The sequence below is a fragment of the Anomalospiza imberbis genome, chromosome 6 (genome assembly GCF_031753505.1).
Source record: "Anomalospiza imberbis isolate Cuckoo-Finch-1a 21T00152 chromosome 6, ASM3175350v1, whole genome shotgun sequence".
NCBI classification, from domain to species: domain Eukaryota; kingdom Metazoa; phylum Chordata; class Aves; order Passeriformes; family Viduidae; genus Anomalospiza; species Anomalospiza imberbis.
In genome coordinates this window covers 34,151,579-34,169,053 of record NC_089686.1, presented here as the reverse complement: position 1 = coordinate 34,169,053, position 17,475 = coordinate 34,151,579, and the positions used below count along the sequence as shown (strand labels likewise).

The window sequence follows — 17,475 nt, the reverse complement described above, 5'->3', positions numbered from 1 at the left end:
ACACACACAGCCTCACTGAGGGAGATGTACTATCAAACCCAGCATAGAAAATGCTACTGTTAGGGCTTCCAGCATTCCTGGGATGAGAGCCTCAAGATAAGAGGCTCCACATAAGTAACAAGCTGCCTACTTTATACTCCTGTCCATGGCTTTTCTCCTTGTGTTCGGGACTAAGTCTGCATCTGATGGGCTGTTATTGAAGAGACATTTTTAAGAAAGAGTCATGATTGTGAGCTGCGTTTATGAAATTGCTGGAGCAATGAGAGACAGCCATATGAACTTCCTCAGCATCACACAAAGTGCTTAAGGATAATCTGAAAAGTCAATGCAAGGGCAATTTTAGAGTCAGGGAGCACTCACCTGGGCTGAGTCTGCAACTGACTTCCATGGCTGGGTTCCACTCTCCATTCTTGCATGTCAAGTATTTATAATCTCCTTTCAGCATGTAGCCTTCAACACAGAGATACTCTATGACACTGCCTGAAGTCAGAGGGTTGTTGCAGGGGCTAGGGTGGCATTTATAGCCTCCATTCTCAGGTTGTGGTGGCTGGGGACAATCTGGTAAAAAAGAAAGTACCATGAAGGACATCTTAGAGGAAGACACCTATTACACAGTATATATGAAACATAGGCAGAATTCCACCTACAAACTCCCACTAAATTAGGAAACTACTAAAACTGAGAAGAAAGGCTGTTACACAATGGCAGAGAACACCTCTGATAAAGTTTCTGTGATTGTTAAATACTGTTTGTTATCCCAGTAGTACAGTCCAACTGGCAGGCACCAAACTGGTGATATTTTTGAATAGTGACACAACACAGATTCTGCATGTGAGAGGCCCAGAAAATCCTTACTGCTATCTTTTCCCCACAGCTGTTTCACTAGAGACTGGGGTGAACCTAACAACCAGGGTTTCCCATTAGTGTGGCAGGGGAAGAGCATGAGACCTATTCCAAGGGAAGTGGAATGCAAAAACCCCTCTGTACTATGGGTACACAGTGTAAGGTGAAGACCTGCTCCGTCATAAGGCACCCTAGAAGCCTGTAAAAGCACACAGATTTTGACTATTTTACATAGATATGCCATCAACAAGATTGACAACAGAGCTTTGTTGCAGTAAGACAAACTTCTTCACTGAAAGGGTGGTCAGGCGTTGAAAAAGGCTGCACATGGGATGGTGAAGTCACCATTCCTGGAAGAGTTCAAGAAACAACTGGACATGGCACTTAGTGCTTATGGTTTAGTTACATGGTGGTGTTCCATCAAAGGTTGGACTTGATCATCTCAAGAGGACTTCTCCTAGGGACCAAATGTTCTAGTCTACTTTTAAAAAGGAATTCAGTGTATTATCAAATCATTTCTTAAAAAACCTCTCTGTTCCCCTGTATGAACTCTAGAGTGTTAAAAGTGCTTCACATTCCTTTTTGCACCTTCATTATCCTGACTAGTGGGTATAGGCACATGTGGTATCTGGCACATGCCAGAACTTTTCTTGCAGAATTTTCAATAGCATTCAAATAAAAACAACAAACCAAAATTGAGGAAACTGCACTGAAAACAGGATATTTGTCTTGCTCAGAACTTCCTCTCTTCTGACAGGTCACAATGACCCTTCAGAACAGCACCAATAACTTCCCCTGACAACATGTATCTGCCTGGTTGAAAGATGGAGAAATCCAGATTTTTCCCTTAAAATTCACATCAGCTTCCCAGACTTCATAAAAGAAAATACATCATAGATCCCTCTTGAGACATTTTGGGGCACAGAAAATCAGTCAACCCATCCAGAGTGTTCCATCAGAGCATGGTGACCCAGGCCTGTCCTTAAAGCCCAGAGCACACATTCTCTCATGTTCTCCCTTTAAGTGACCCACTTACTGTGGGACAAACAGGAACAAACAGCTGGGCAAAGTTCAAGTAATTGCATTTTGAGTAAGATTTAAGAAGAAAAAGAAAACTTGAGATTCATTCACTGTGGAAAAATTTGCCACATTGTCTTAGTGCAAACAACTCTTGAACCTAAACATGTGTGAGAATGTAGCACAGGTAGTGCTTGTAAAATGCCAATAAACCCTGAGATGAAGTGCTGACTGAAGCCAAAAATCCTCTGGTATGAGTTCTGCCAGCTTTATAACTGCAATTCAATTTACTTCTTCAGAAAAGGTTAACAGGGGTCTAAGCAGCAGCTTTTCAAGAGGACTTTGTTCTTGAGGATTTATTCTTAAATAAGCTTCAGAGAAGCCACTGTCCTGTGCCTCATAAGTTTTAGCTGTTACCTCTTCTGTGCTTTTCAACTTTTGTTTCTGCAATAATTTTCTAACTAGTCAAGCACATAGACAAATGCCCTGGTTCATCTGCAGTCCAGGAGAGGTTTTTTTGTTTTGTATTGTTTTGGTTTTGTTTTTTTTTTTTGCTACAGTGCAAAACCATTTGAGCACCGGAGATATTTTTAGCAGTTTAACAGGTGCCTCTCCTGGCACTGGTGGAGAGCTGTGGGTAAAAGCCAGTGTCACCACAGCAGCTGCCAAAACTCAAGAGCAGACAGGACAACTTCCCTACACCTTTTTATACCACAGCAGGTACCTGGAATTGCTTGGAAGTCATGCACAGCATCTTTCCACTGACTGCAGCAAAGAGCTCAGTCCCGTGGTTCCCTTTTCTCCTGAGCTGTGCCCATGCGTAAGCCTGCCCACTGCACTAGGAGCCCTTTTGCAGACAGAAGCAGCTCACTGTTGGCTCCCCTTCTATAATAAAGTGCCACCTACACTGATGAGATTTCTCAGTTATGTACAAAAATCAGCCAGCCAACAAGAAACAGGCACTCATTCATATTGCAATAGCACTCTCAAAGGCTTGGAAGCACCACCACATGAGGCAACTGCAGAGCCCTCATTTGTTCTTCTCAGGTAAGGTCTTCAGGAAATGCACAGCTATTCAACTGCAAACTGGGTTCCTCTTCACCTCCACAGACCATTTGGACAGGAAAGGAGAGAAGCAGCTGGTAAGTGTGTTCAGGCAGTTATGTCTGACTTGTCCTATTCAGACAAGAGGAAGGGGTTGCAGAATTAGCCACTTCCCCTTCCCTCTACCCTCAACCTTCATTTGTCATCAAAGTATCCAGGAGTGCACAAGTATTTTAAAATGTCACCTTCACTGTGATGGAAGAACACAGCCTGTGTGCTGGGAAACAGATAAAAAAGGTCTGGATTAGGCAGCCAGAACATCAACACCTTCCACTCTCAACATGATTGAGCTGATCCTGGACTGTCCTTTGCCTCAGGGGAACAAAGCTTCTCAGAGCCTGCAGCTTTGGGGAGGTCTACTAGATAGTGTTGATGGCACTGAAAATTGCAGAAGGCAAGTCTTGGGTGGGTAAGAGGACGAAATGGTGGTACCTGAAAAACTGAGAAAGTCAAATACCTCTGCTCCCTACTGGATTAGCTCTCTCTCCCCCTGGTATCTCTGACAGAATGCAGCACCTCTGCAAACTAGGGCCCAGTCCAGCATAACAGAGGCATCCAGAATGCCTGGGACAGACAATGCAGCGACCTGTTTCCTAAGCTTTCAATGCCCTCACCTTTCACACTCTCAGTAATAAGTTTCTTCAACTTCCTCCATATGTACAGTCTAAACTGGGGCTAATAGAAGAAAAAGTACAAGTTTGATTCTGCACAGCCCTTTATGTCTCCAGCAACAAAGTTTACACCCCAAGATTGCAGCACTGGTATGTTCACAGCAATACAGAACCAGGCAGAGCATCCCATTTACTGCTGTCCACAGAATAAACACTGACACTTCAGGGTGAAAGAAGCTGGGTACCAACTGCTGCCGGAACACACACCCAGAGCAGCCCGCTCCTGGCTATGGTTAGCGGCCAGAAGGTGCAGGCGGCTGGGGCTGCCTGTGTGAACTGTTTATTGCCGCTCTGGAGCACGGCTGTTGGGATGCTTCAGTACTGGGAGCAGAAAGATATATGCAGGAATTTCATCAACTCCCTCCCTGAAACACATATTTTTTGGAAGTATCCCAGGGTTTGTGAGACATCTTAAGACAAATGTTCATGCAGGGGAAGGAAGAGTTAGAGAGCCAAGTTACAGAAGTCACCAACTTCCTAGGGGGTTACTGACATTCTAGGCTTGCAATACTATTGCCAGGATCTCGATTCATCAAGCTTTCAGGATGCACAGAAACAGGCTTTAAGAATTTCTCCACTTTGTGCAAAGGGAGCAAATACTCCCAAACCCAAAGGCCTTTTGGGAGTAGGGCCTTTGTAGGAGGTAGAGTTTGGGAGTAGAGTAGAGTTTGTAGGAGGTACTGAAGCTTATGACATCTCCTGAGAGAGCTGGTTCTCTGCCAGCATACACTGCTGGAAAACAGGAAGGAAATAGAAGTCTAAAGACTTAGAATATCATTGAACTCCGTTCAGAGGTAAAGAAATTGTCATTTCCAGACTGACAGGCAGAAATTAAGTTATGCATTGGAGCTTCTGCAAATGCCATTCCAAACCAATAAGTATTTAATATACCATTTTTTAATATGCAAATGAAAAAACATTGACTCAGAATGTACCTCCACCCAGTGTCCCACCAAATCACCTATAAGCACCATATTTTTTGGTTTTGGTCATATGAAAAAATACTGTCCTCCTTCAGGTAGGGTTAACTGCTCTGACGTTCTTTGAATAGCTGTTACCAGCTTGACAATAACCACCACAACACTAAGGAACCTCTTTTTTGTTGCAGTAACAGCAACATCACTTTGTACCTTCACAGACAGCTGTGAGGAGCTGGAATCCAGCTTCTTCTACAGACAGTAAGAGATGTCAGTTGGCCAAATTGATTAATCTAATCACCAAAGGATGAAATGGTTCTTTCATGTCCTGGCTGAGCTGAAGCTGAGCAGTGGTCCTGAATGCCAACCTGATGCAGAACTAAAAGCATTTCCAGCATAATGTAACAAAGACACAAACCCGAGCCACGGTCATATATAATGCCAGAGATGGAAGCATATGGTCTGTTGTATGCTGACACAAAAGTGAGGGATTTAAGTGCTCAGAACATAAACCACAGAAGCAGAGTTAAGCTTTGATCACTGAGAGTGAAATTCACAGATAAGCAGAAGATTTACAAAGCTCAAGCAGGATGAGCCTGTTGTGGCAAGGACGAAGAACAATATACTCCACTCACACATACAAAGAAAGATTAAATCATACTTCAGTCTGACTGGATAATTGTCACAGAATTATAAAAGCTCCCCTGTATTAACCTTCTTTGCCCAGGCACAACACCACACAGAAATCTAAGACCTCTCTACAGTCTAATTTGCTTGGCACTGTCTCTTTATTTTTTTCAGTCAGTAAGATTCATGGACTCTACTAGGGATCTTACACCCCTCTTTTCTGCACCAAGCACTTGAACTTTTTCAGTCACTAACCTGTTTTACTGGGCAGTCTGACTATACAAAGATGAAAACCCAATCCTCCTTAAAAAAATGCATTCTTATGAGAAGAAAAAGAACAAAATCCAAACAAACAACTAAACAAAAAAACCCCCCAACCAACCAATAAAAGAAGCAAGCAAACAAAAAACCCCTTCTAATAATGATCTAATTGTGCATAGCATTGCTTAACGATAGCATGTTTCACACTGAACATCCAGTAATAGTTGTTCTTCTCCACAGCAAGGCACAAAGGTCACTAAAACTAGGACAGGAACAGTTTTGACAAAATAAAGTTGCTCTTTACGTGACTCAGGCCCAAATCCTGGCAACTTCAAGAGGAAGCTGGAGGCAGCCTCAGGTAAATGCCTCACTGACTATACAAGTGCTCCAGCAGGTTTGACTGTCCTCAGAGCAGTGGCCGAGGAGCCTTATAGGTCTATGCTGAAGCACTTTGGAAGCCATTCGTGCTTACACACATCTGCTGGATGCCCTGAGCATGTGCCCTGCTTGGGTACTGTTAACACCTCCTGGCCTTTTAGACATACCACAATTTTTGTGTGATATGGAAACTAGAAATGGAAGATGCTAAGCTCAGTACTTCTCTTTCTTCATCTACAACATTTACTCCATTTAACAGATACTATCAAGACTTACAGAAGAAAAACATCCTACAAACAAAAACTAACTTCCTACAAGCAAAAACCAACTTCCTAATCAAGATAAATATTCCCCTGGCTAGTCTGGTTAAACTTGTAATGATGTCTCACGTCAGCAGGTCTTACCTGGTGAGCCAACATCTCTGTGAAGCAGAATACAATTTAACACTCAATTAAATGGCCCCAGTGCTAGAGGCCATGCCATTTCTTTCATGCTGTTTCTCCTGAAGCCTGATGCGAACTTTCTTGTACTACTTTGATTTCCCTACAGTAGGATTTCTGTGGAATAGCTCAGAAAACATTGGCTTGTCTCAAGGCCTGCCACCTTTTTGTCTCTTCTCGTTTCTCCTGTCACATAGGAAGGTTTCCTCCTGGTTACAGTCATTTCCTGTTCACTCCCTTACAAGTTGTGCTTCAGCACATTCCACAATAGCCAGGAGAACTCTGTCCAAGTCTCCAGTTCTCCAAAACACTGTCACCCTTATTCTTTCAGACAGACTTGCCACCAGCTTTAAAAACAGCATATCTAGAAAAGCACCCAAAATAAACACAAGATATCCCCATCTTCCACTTACTTGTCCCTGCTACAGAGACTTCAGTTTTCAACTTGGATAATTTGTGTGTGCATCACCTCAGTATAGGTGAGGGAACTGCAAAAACTATTACTAATTGCTGGCAAGGACCTTCCAAACAGCCCCAAAATCTACGGGAGTAAGCCTCCCTCTCTACTCCCACCTTCAATCTGGGTCTTGCCACAGCTAAATGGCTGGTCTGAAATACGAATTCCATCTGAAGCCTTCTGCAAAGGCTGTGCATTTTCAGCATCTCAGACTTGAGGTTCAGGTTTAACACCATGCTCTGAAAACAACTGAGCCAGATTCACAGTTCTCTTCTAGTTAGTGCCCTGACCGGGCTTGCAGTAATACCGGGGTTTTTATCAATTGCTATTTGCATGCAAATACACAGGGCTTCATCTTTTTTTTTTTTTTACACCATGCTTTTTCACAATAAAAACGTGAAAGCCTGATGCAGTCAGCAGGCTAGAAGTGCAAGCCAGGGAGCAGCAAGAATGCTCACTTCAGCTTCTATAGGGTCTGGCAATTCTAGCGGTGTGCTGCCCACGGCTCGCACTCAGGGGTGACATTGAACATTGGTTTGGCCACAGCAAATGCATTCAGCTGCTTCCTAACAAGAACTCTGGCCATATTTGCTGAGAGAAGGGACACTTTTTTCTCTCCTTTCAGAGTTTCAGTTCTGGCTACAGCTAACAGAACACACTGCAAGTAACTTTATTTAAATTTGTTTGGTTTGGGTCTTCTTTGGTTTTGTTTTGGTGTGTTTGTTGGGGTCTGGGGGTTTTTCTCGTTTTTCAGTGTAACTTTTCCTCTCAGGGAACACATGGTCTCAAACACTGCCACATTTGCTGTGGTAGGACAGATCCTTACCTAGCTTATGGTGAACTCAAACCCCACTATGCACCTACTGAGAGAAAAAAAAACATGAAAAGTAGCACCAAAACTAAAGGCACACATGCAACTGGCATATGTGCCATTTTCAACAACAAGCACTTATTTTATAAGCCCTTTGGAACTACTGGACAAGAAATTCACTGTCCAAGTTAGCTGCTTTATCCCCTCTGCTCTGCAGAGTCTAGGCTAAAGGTGGTTTCCTGCCTTGAGAAGAAAAAAGATTAAAAAATATATATATAGACACCTATTTTATTCAAAGAACATACAGCCACTTATCATGTCCTTCTAACCCAAATCTCCTGCTGTGTCATTCTCTGGGGGAACAGGGGAAAACAGGCTGACTGAAGAACAAAAATGTTCCACAAGCTTCTTTTCAGTAAGGAATTTTTCTTCTTAAACCAGGGCCTTCAGTCACAGAAGATTTCCTTCTGCCTGGGACAGGACTGGTGTTTGGCTCCAGGAGCCTTCTGCAGAGAGGGGGATGATGGAGGAAGATGACTAGCCAGCTTTGCTTTCAGTGTGAAATCCTGAGAGGTAATATCCTTGTTTTTTCCTCTCCTCCCTTGCACACACAAACCAGCATATAACCAGCAGAAGCCACTTTTGGCAGCCCCTCCCTCAGCAGCTCTTCAGTTTTAATAAGAAGCAAGTCTGTTACAATTTCATACCCCTTTTAGACTAGCTATGTCAACTAAACACCATCTTTTGCTAAAGAAAGAAACACTTCCTAGGCAGTTGGTCTGGAGAGAAAAAGCACCTTGATAAGCTTTGATCAACAGCACTGCCACTCCCCACCCACACCTTCCTGTTGAGAAAGCACTAACAAGGGGATGTGCTTTAGTGGTAGATAGAAAAGCAGTCACCCCCACCCACATTTTCCAACAAGAGTGCCAGTTCCATTTCTGAATGCTAAATGCCTTCAGGTTTCCAACTAACCATGCTTGTCTGGATGGATGCAATCAAAAGCTTTCAGCACAGCAGCTTCCCACTATGCACCCTCTGTTCCTGCATTGTCCTTCCCAGGCAGAGAGCCTGGATTAATATTAGGCTAGGAAATTGCTCATCAAGTATTTCAGGGACAAACGTCACTGCTTGTAACAGCAGGTTTGTGCTGAACACAAAGAGCCACATACTTTACACCGGGATTTTTCTTGGCAGGCTGGCTCCAAGAAGCACAATGACCAGATCTGGGAATAATATTTGAGATTTTATCCTCTTCCAGCATCCTCTGAGCATTTTTTTAGCCCGCACAATGAAATTCCAACACAAATGTGTGCTGCAGTCATTAGAAAGCCTTCTCCCTAGAGGACAAGACGGTCTCTCCTGGTGGAGGGGAAGCATACTTTGCTCCCCTTTCAAGTAGCTTGAGGTATTAGTGGGGTTTTTTGGTTTACTGTCCACCAGTGTACTAACCTGTGTGTTTTAATTATACACAGTAGCTGCAGATAGAACATGTGAAAAGGGACCCAGACTGAAGCCATCCTCTGCCAGCTGGCAACAGTTGACAACTTGGTGTGTTTCTAGCCAGACAGGATTCACTCCGTAAAACACAGATTGCCAGATGCCCAGGTTTTCCACTGGTCTGTAATTTCTGGGGACAAGATGGGGATTGGAAGCAGGAGAACAGATTTTGAATGTTCTCCTTTTCAGCACTCTGGCTTTCTCTAGCACATGAGCAGATGGGTCATTTCCCAAAGGGGCAAACCCGATACAGCAGCTGCTGCTGAGGCCTAGTCACAACAGCTGAGGCTAAAGGACCTCTTTATATTTAACTTACAGGAGGCAGAAGTCAATAAAAGGCCTCCATTGTGCGTGCACACACTTCTCACTGACCCTGCCCCTAAAACATTTTAAGCCTTTCTAAAAACACACTGCAAAACATAACCCTCTTTTGGGTTCTGTGTATTAAGCAGGGGCCGAAGTCCACTGAAAAATAAGCTCGCTGTCTTTACTGGCTCCAGATGCTGCTTATTCTGAAGTCACAGAAGACCAGACTGAGCAGGACTGGAGTCTTCACAGGGAAATTACAGTTTCCCCAGCAAGGGCATATTCTGATGAGGAGGCTTATTTTTTTTAATGTAATAATGTGGGTAAATGAGAAGAACCAAAGCAAAGATATTTGTATATATAATCATATAGCTGTGCATTTATATAATTAGACACAAGCATTTAAAATGTGCACAGTAACAGGCACCCCTCACAGCCATCCCATACACAGTTAAGCTGCATTTTTTTTCTTTTTCCTTCTTTATTTTTTTCCCCCTTAGGGCAGGGGAAGAAAAAGCAAGAAAGAAAAGACTCTAATTGCAGCCTTCCACCAATGCAGTTGCCATCTGGTAACTCAAGAGACACATGGAGACGAATTATCTTAATTAACATGTTACAACAGTATTTTTTAAAAATCTAGGCTTATTAACACTCAGCTGTGATTAGCCAGCCACAGAGGAAGCCTGCTAGTGCAACATTAATTATGGGTCTTGTCTGTCTTTCTATTAGAAATATGATTTTTTTTTTTAACCCTAGTAGTTTATCTATCTCCTAAAAAGAAAACCATTAGCATCAAAGCTTACTGTAAAATGCAAATTATATTTATGTTGTACAAGAGTCAAAATGTTTTGGCTATATGAAGCTGCCACTGCTGCTTCTACAGTACTACAGATTGTCTGGATATAAAACATACTTCTCTCTGCCCCTCAGAAAGCCTTGCTTCAGTTAAAGAACTCCCAGTGTCACTGGTATTTTGGCAGAAAACTAAATGTTGTACCTTTTATGTTCCTTTCCCCCTTCAAAACAGGACAGACTTTGCTGTATGCTAGGCAGTTGGAAAACCAAGATGCAAATTCCAGGTCTAACAAAAACCGCATCTGTGAAAGGAAGATTTCTGCAATGGAAAGCAGCAATTAAACACAACTGCACTCCAGCAGCACATCTGCCTCCCAAGAAGAGTGCTACTCACTGTGACAACTCTATTATTTTCCCTGTATTAAGCCCACCTGTAATGTGGTCCCCTCAGATACATTCCTGAGTGAGTCAGCCTGACAGGCTCTGAGACTAACACTGCCAAGTTTTTCAGACTTTCTGAAAAACTTTCAGTTTTTCTGTGTTATGTTTGCAGGGCTGGCTGCAGCAGGGCTCTCATCCATGCCAGGCATTCTGGACATCAGGATAACACCAAATCATAAGACAAAAACCTGGTGCTTCTAAACAAAGCCAGGATGATAAATTAATTCCGGAAACATTAATAAGGAGGAGGAAGTAAACCGGGAACAACTGCAGAAGTGCTTTTAAAATCTTCTGATACAGTAATCTTAACGCTGCACACAGACACACAAATAAATAAAAGTTATTGGTGATGTGTGTGGAAGCTCATGAAGCTTACTTATGTCCCATAAAGACGAAGGGCAGCTGACCAGTACTTTACAACATCCCATACTGCCAGGACAGCATAAACAATTTGCATCTGGGCTGCAGTTGGAATCAGCAGTACAGTGGCTGCAAAAAAGCCATTTAATACAGAAACATGCTCATGGGTGCATGGGCACAGTGTAGCTTTCCAAGTGGCCACATTTCATTTGCTTTTGTTTTCTAAGGCTGCTGCCAGCCTCCCTGTGCCTTCTTCCAACTATCCTACAATTATTTTCACATGTTCCAAGAAGGAAATTAAGCAAGTGCTGTAACAACACTTTGTATAATCAAAAGGGTCCAGATTCTGCTTTTGAACCCAAAAGTCAGTAGCCCTGTGGGCTCATAAGAGTGGGCTCTTCCAGTTCTAGATTTTATTTTATATTGCAACAAAGAGGAGATTATTTAAAAATAATAAGAATTGTCAAAATAATTTGATGGTCTTACAAAAAAGAAACAGACGTCTGTGCAGGAACTTACTTCATACAGCTTTGTTTTGTCATCTTGTCCCTGCTTACCTATTTCTCAAAACTTACAAAGCTAAAAACTCGTCTCAGGTCAGGAGTAATCTGCACATATACCCCACTGTTTCCTTGGCTGTTCCTAAATGGGTTTTCAGTTTGTATACAGTAATACCCTAAGGTGGATTTTTTTTAGGATAAAAGCCTGACACACACTATGGGGCTCTGGCGTAATGAAAAACATCTCACGCTTCAGTAAGAACAATGAGACAGTATAGGAAAAAACAGAACTATGCTCTTCAGCATAACATGATATGCACGCTGATTTAGCACACCAGGTTTTGATAGGACGCAGGTTACTGGTCTGTAAAGACCTGACTGAAATTAATACAGTCCCTCTATTGACACTAGGTGAGCACACCAGGGAAACATACCCTAAAGACACAGCAGAGCAAAACTTGTCTCTACTAGCACAAGGCCTTCAATTTAGCAGTGCCTCAGGAAACTTAACTTGCTAAAAATTTCCATATGGCTACAAAACTTCCACTCCTGAAACATCAGCCTAGTACAGCATCAGGTTCCTCTTCCCAATAAGGCCTTAGAAGTTCTTGCTATGAGAGTTTCCCAAAATATGTCCCTGTTGAAGACTCCAGCATGGCCACTCAAGCTCAGGAAGACACATGGCAACACCAACAGCAGTAAGAGTCCATTGCTCCCTGTCCACCATCAGGTGAAACTCAGGCAGACACCATCAACCACCAGAACAACTGGCTTCCCCTTACCCTAGAGGCCAGTTCATGCCCACCTCCTAATCCCACTTCTGTTACGGGTTACTCTGACAGTTGACAAAGATCAACGCACAGTCATAAGTCTGCTCATGAGGCAGTCCTGAAGTCCAAGGGGACACTGGGAAGAGAATCTCTGGGATTCCTCACAAGGGGAATCTTTGAAGTAATAATTTTTGAGTTTAGATACACTAGCCAAGTCACTTCAAAGCTCTGCCCTGGTAGGCCTCCTTCATTCACTAATGAACCTTTTGCAAATGATTCATTTCTCATCCTTTCAGCAGCAGCAGCTGTTGCCTCTGACTCAGCCTATCCAAAATGCACTGATTTGGAAGTTTGGCTAAGGCTGATCTAGTAATGGCTTGTGCACAGGAGAGCGCTGTGCACTAAATGTTGTTCCACCTTCATCTGTGTGGAAATCAAACTGGGAAGCTCAGAGCCCTGGGTTACTGAAATTTTCCTTTAAAATTCATCTACTGACAGATTTGCTGGGAAAGGTGGGTAAGGACAGTGATCCTGAAACTCCAATCTGATACACCAACACACACAGGAAAGTACTTTTTCATTCTGCCATGCTATTTCTCTTCTGGCTTTTGGCTCTGCTCAGGACCACTGAACATAACAGAATCCAATATCTGGGCAGATCTGTTTATCCTTTAAGAATGACTCATCTGTATCACGGGACTTGTCAAAACCAGCACTCAGATCATTTACTACTGACTGAGCAGAACTGCAAAGACTTATTATCCTTGTCTCACTGGAAAGCCTCTCTTGAGCACAGTCATATTTTCAGTCTAGATGTGGTTAGTTTAGCTGTGAGTATTAAGTCATCTTTCCTAGCAGCTTTAGAGAAGCTCAGCATCACAAGCAACTTCTCTACAGAGTCCAGCACGACAGAAAAAAGAAAAACCCCAGACCCACCTGAACACTCCTCAAGTCATCCTTGTTTTCTAAGTGGGAGGCATGTCAGACTGCACAATAACAGAAGTACTGCACATGGCAAACATACCTTTCCCAGACACCCCAGTCCTACAGACTCCCACTTATGCAAATTCAGTCAGTCTGAGCTTCACTTTCTTGAATGGACAGCTGATACAGACTCAATCCAAACTCTAACAATTCAAAAGCTCTAAGATAGAGTGAAGCCGAAGAACTCATCTTCAAAGAAAAGTAAGAAGTTTCTTCTACTGAGACGAGCTAGCTGTGACACACCTCTCTAGATTGCTGAAGGCTTGAACAGTGCCAGGGCACTTTAAGAGCTAGGGAGGCGATAGTAGGAAAGGTGATGGCAGACCCCGTATAACCTGCACTGAAACTTAACACCCACTCAGTAAGTAATCTCTATTTATTGGCAATACAAATAATTAAAGAGTATTTTTTGGCAAGAAGGGAGGAAATCCAGTGAAGCTACCAGTGAGCTTGCTTTGTGACTGGAGCATGACTAGCAAGAGGCATCAAGGTCTGGTGGGATGCTGCTGCTACTTTGATTTAGCAGTCACAGAAGACATGATCAGCTCTGGCAGAATAGGCAAAGTCCCACACATTCCACCAACTCAGAGTCTGCTGGGGATCAAATGGTACATGGAAAGAAAATAGCAACTTAGTATTATGCATACAAATGCAGTGCATAGAAAATTCAGATTATCAGCCACCTTCTTTGAGAAGACTGTCTTGCTATACAGATGTACTTATTTCAACGTGTTTGTTTTTTCATGTCCATTTTCCCAGTCCCTACCAACAGCTCTATGCAAATCAATGGATATGAAATAGCAACTGTCAAAAGCATTCCTAGCAGCTAATGTAAATTCTTCCTTTCTTTGTAGCTTCTCATCCCAAACACTCACAGGGTAAACACAGCTGAACTGAAACAAGCCAGAATTGGGAAACTGTTCAAAAAACAAGCTCCTTCCACAGCTGGCAAGAAAAGTGTTCAGATAAGATGTGTAAAAGGAGTTGTCACCCTTTGAAATACTACTTGTCCTTTGACACTTTCACTATAGCCACTAGAATCAAAGCACAGGCATGGCAAAATATCCAGCTGAAAATGCATGTAGTAATAAAAAAAAAAGTCAGAAGTAGCAACTGCCAAGATAGAACTTATTTGTAAGCCCTTGATGCCTGATAAAAATGTAGGAAAAGATGAAATGCCATTCTGTCCATTTGACATAAAAAATTATAAAACATACAACCCCAAACCGTATAGTGTAACCATTTTCAAAAACAAAATCTTTAGGAAATAAATCAGGTCTCCTTAAGGACTACTAAACTTCAATCCTGTTTCTCTGCAATTCACTGCTTTTGAGCAATAAGAAATACAAGACTGTACATATTCTTTGCTTCTTGTTTATATTCCCTGGCAACCTAGAGAGGTTCTTTGTTCTGTAACAATTAAAAAGCCAAGTTAAAGCCACAAAACAAAACCCGAGATTCTCCTAATGCTTTATTGTGAGGATGCTTTTCATAGGAAGGTTTGGGTCGAAAGGGACCCTGAAGATCACAGAGTTCCAAACCCCCTGCAATGGGCTGGGAAACTTCCCACTAGATCTTGCAATGCTACCCTCTCTTCTTCTGCTTCTTGCAAGCCAGCTGTTTGTTTGTTTTTTTTTTAATATTATTTGTGACATTTCATTAAGTTTCATTTATTGTTCTGAGGCACTTATTTGCACAGCATTCTCAAGTGGCTTCCTTCAGCTATATCTTATCTATACAGCATCATTAGTCCTGTCAGAGCAGTTCTTGCTAAACCAGCAGTATTTCTCAGGGCAATGTACATTTAACAGGATAACAACAGTGCAAAAATGCTTAATTGAATTTTGGTTCCATAAAGCACCAAGAATCACACCTCAGTGACTGCATTTTACCTGGATCATTCTTGACTTCAACAGGCTGTCTGATAGCTACTGTTACAACTTCCTGCCAGCCAGACCTTGAGGTCTAGGACAGTACCTTGTTGAAAAGAAGAGACTATTGCAGGCCAGTTACTTCCAGCCAATTCAGCTGATTTTCAGATGCTGTTCCAACCCCTGTTTCCTTGACTACCACAAGAACCAAAACAACATGAGACTATTTTGTTTGTTGTTTTCCACACAGCATTTACAGCATCAAATTGGAGATATTTAAAGTCCCTCCTGAGGTTCTTACAGATTTTTCTCCTCCTATCTCAAATCTTACTGCTCCTCATCACAGTTATCGTCCACCAAACATGCATGAGTAAATTCCTGCTCAGCTCTCAGCATTCCCTCACATCAGACAATAGTTTTATCTCATATTTCAACTATCTAGCTCCATAAAAGAGATAGTGCGGTTAGCTGGGGTTTGCAAAGTGGATTTTGTTTTAATTTAGGTTGGGTGTAGGATTTGGGTTTTTTTTTTTATGCATTTAATTGTGAGGAGAGTTTTAGCAGGTTTCAGCCATGTTTAATGTTATTATTACATCTGCTAGGTTAATAGATAATAATAGTATCCACTACATTGCTACTTGTTCCTTTTTGTCTAAATTGTCAAATCCAACAGGACAACATTTCAAACTTGATTTCAAGAGCTGCAAAACCATCTTATCACAGAGAGACCTATGAGAATGAAATGCTGATTTTACGCTGCAAGACGTCATTATAATAGCTTAGTTCTGTGATCCTCTGAAAAAGAGGATGAGGTGGGAAAACCAGATTACTCAAAAAAACCCACAAAATAATTACTTAAAGGATTTATTTATTTATAGGTTCATGATTCCCTAGAGCATAAAATCTGTTCCACTACCTAGGTCAACACAGCATATGTATGTACAGACACTGATCTAGCAGACATATTTCACAACCACCACCTAACTCAGGCTTTGGAAGGGAAACAGTAAGCAAGAGCAACCAAGACAGTGGGAGAAGTTATAGCCTGTCAGCTAAAAACAACATAATCTTTCCCAAATCATGCAAGAACAAAGCAGTTCCAAGTTCTTACACAGAAAAGAAAAGCTTATTTCAGATGCTCCCCATCTGAAATATGGGAAGCATGAAAAGGGAAGAATGCAGTAGAGGAAGCTGTTGCAGCATGCCCTGCCACAGGAAGCGCTCTGCTGAGCACAAAAGAGAAAAATTCATGAGCACTCCCAGCTTCCTCAGAGCTGAGGCCAGAGCTCAGAGGAATGCTGAGAACACCCTGGAGAGTCCTCACCCTCACACAGCTAGACACAGATCTGCCTCCCACATCATCACATGAACATACATGGTAGGAAGTAAGTATCCAAATGCCAGCTCTTCCCCAGTATCAGTGCTCCCATCTAATACTCCCTGAACCGAGCAAAAAAAAACCCCAACCCACAAGAGGGGAGGGCAGAGGTTATGCTCGCTCTCTCTACAGAACCAGTTGCTGAACCTGCCTTACACCTTCCCAGTCCTCACCAGGCTTCTGCCAATCAGTGCTGACATCAGACACATCCAGGCCCTGGGCACTGACTCAGCAAGCCCCACTTCTGTGAGGATGCAGCTCACAAGCAGATCATCTCACATTTTCAAGAACAACACAAGATCTCTCATACATTTGTATGTATGTGTCCTCATACATTTTCCCGGTCACTTTTCCAGGGAGCTGAAGAAAGCGCTTCCTGCACAGGACTCCCTAAGGAGAAGGCTCAATTCAGGCTCAGCTGGTTCTGAGGCACCAGCCACCCACACAGGGCTGGCAGACAAGGCACAGGGCCTTCAGGAGCCCTGCACCTTTCCAGAAAGGAAGCTGAGGTTTAAGCCAGGCCACTGACTTCAGACCACTCTCAGTCACTAGGTCTACATCTGAACAGTTCCCATGTTAATTCAATTCCTGAACTAAGAAGTCTTTCTTCCCCATTTCAATATTCACTAGTTAATGCAGTTTTTCTTTCTCCCTGCAGCAGTGGAATTTCTCTCATTACATCTCTGGACTGTAATTCAGTAGAGAGGCAATAAACCACCAAGAGTTATGGCCAGGTGAAGTTCACCAGCAGACAAAAATGAAGATCCCAGACACAGTGAAAATAAACAGTGCACAGATGGTGTCCCTACAACAACTCTTTCTGAGCTGCAGAACGTCTGTGTCAGGCTGCACTCTAATGTCCCTGCAGCTGCTCGGAGTAGCTCAGTCTATCACAGGGTTTAGCAAAAATGCCCAGACAATGCTGACAGGTTTCTTGGTAGTGAAGTGGAAGCTTCCCGTGAAAATTTGAGATGCATTTACTATACGGTTCAACCTCTTTACAATTAGTAAAAGTTTCTCACACAAAGGAAATGGAAGATTTGA

At 42.6% G+C, this 17,475-nt stretch overlaps 1 protein-coding gene across 6 annotated transcripts in view; it reads right to left on the bottom strand.

Moving 5' to 3' along the window:
* SUSD6 (sushi domain containing 6) overlaps positions 1–17,475 on the bottom strand; it is a 93,055-nt gene that overhangs the window by 11,003 nt on the left and 64,577 nt on the right. For 5 of the 6 annotated variants that reach the window (XM_068193253.1, XM_068193256.1, XM_068193254.1 and 2 more), the window contains one exon: positions 361–558. In XM_068193253.1, the coding sequence (XP_068049354.1) occupies positions 361–558 (198 nt within the window). Of the gene's footprint in view, positions 1–360; positions 559–8,322; positions 8,456–17,475 lie in introns of those variants that run through there. The other variant, XM_068193257.1, reaches the window with a different exon arrangement.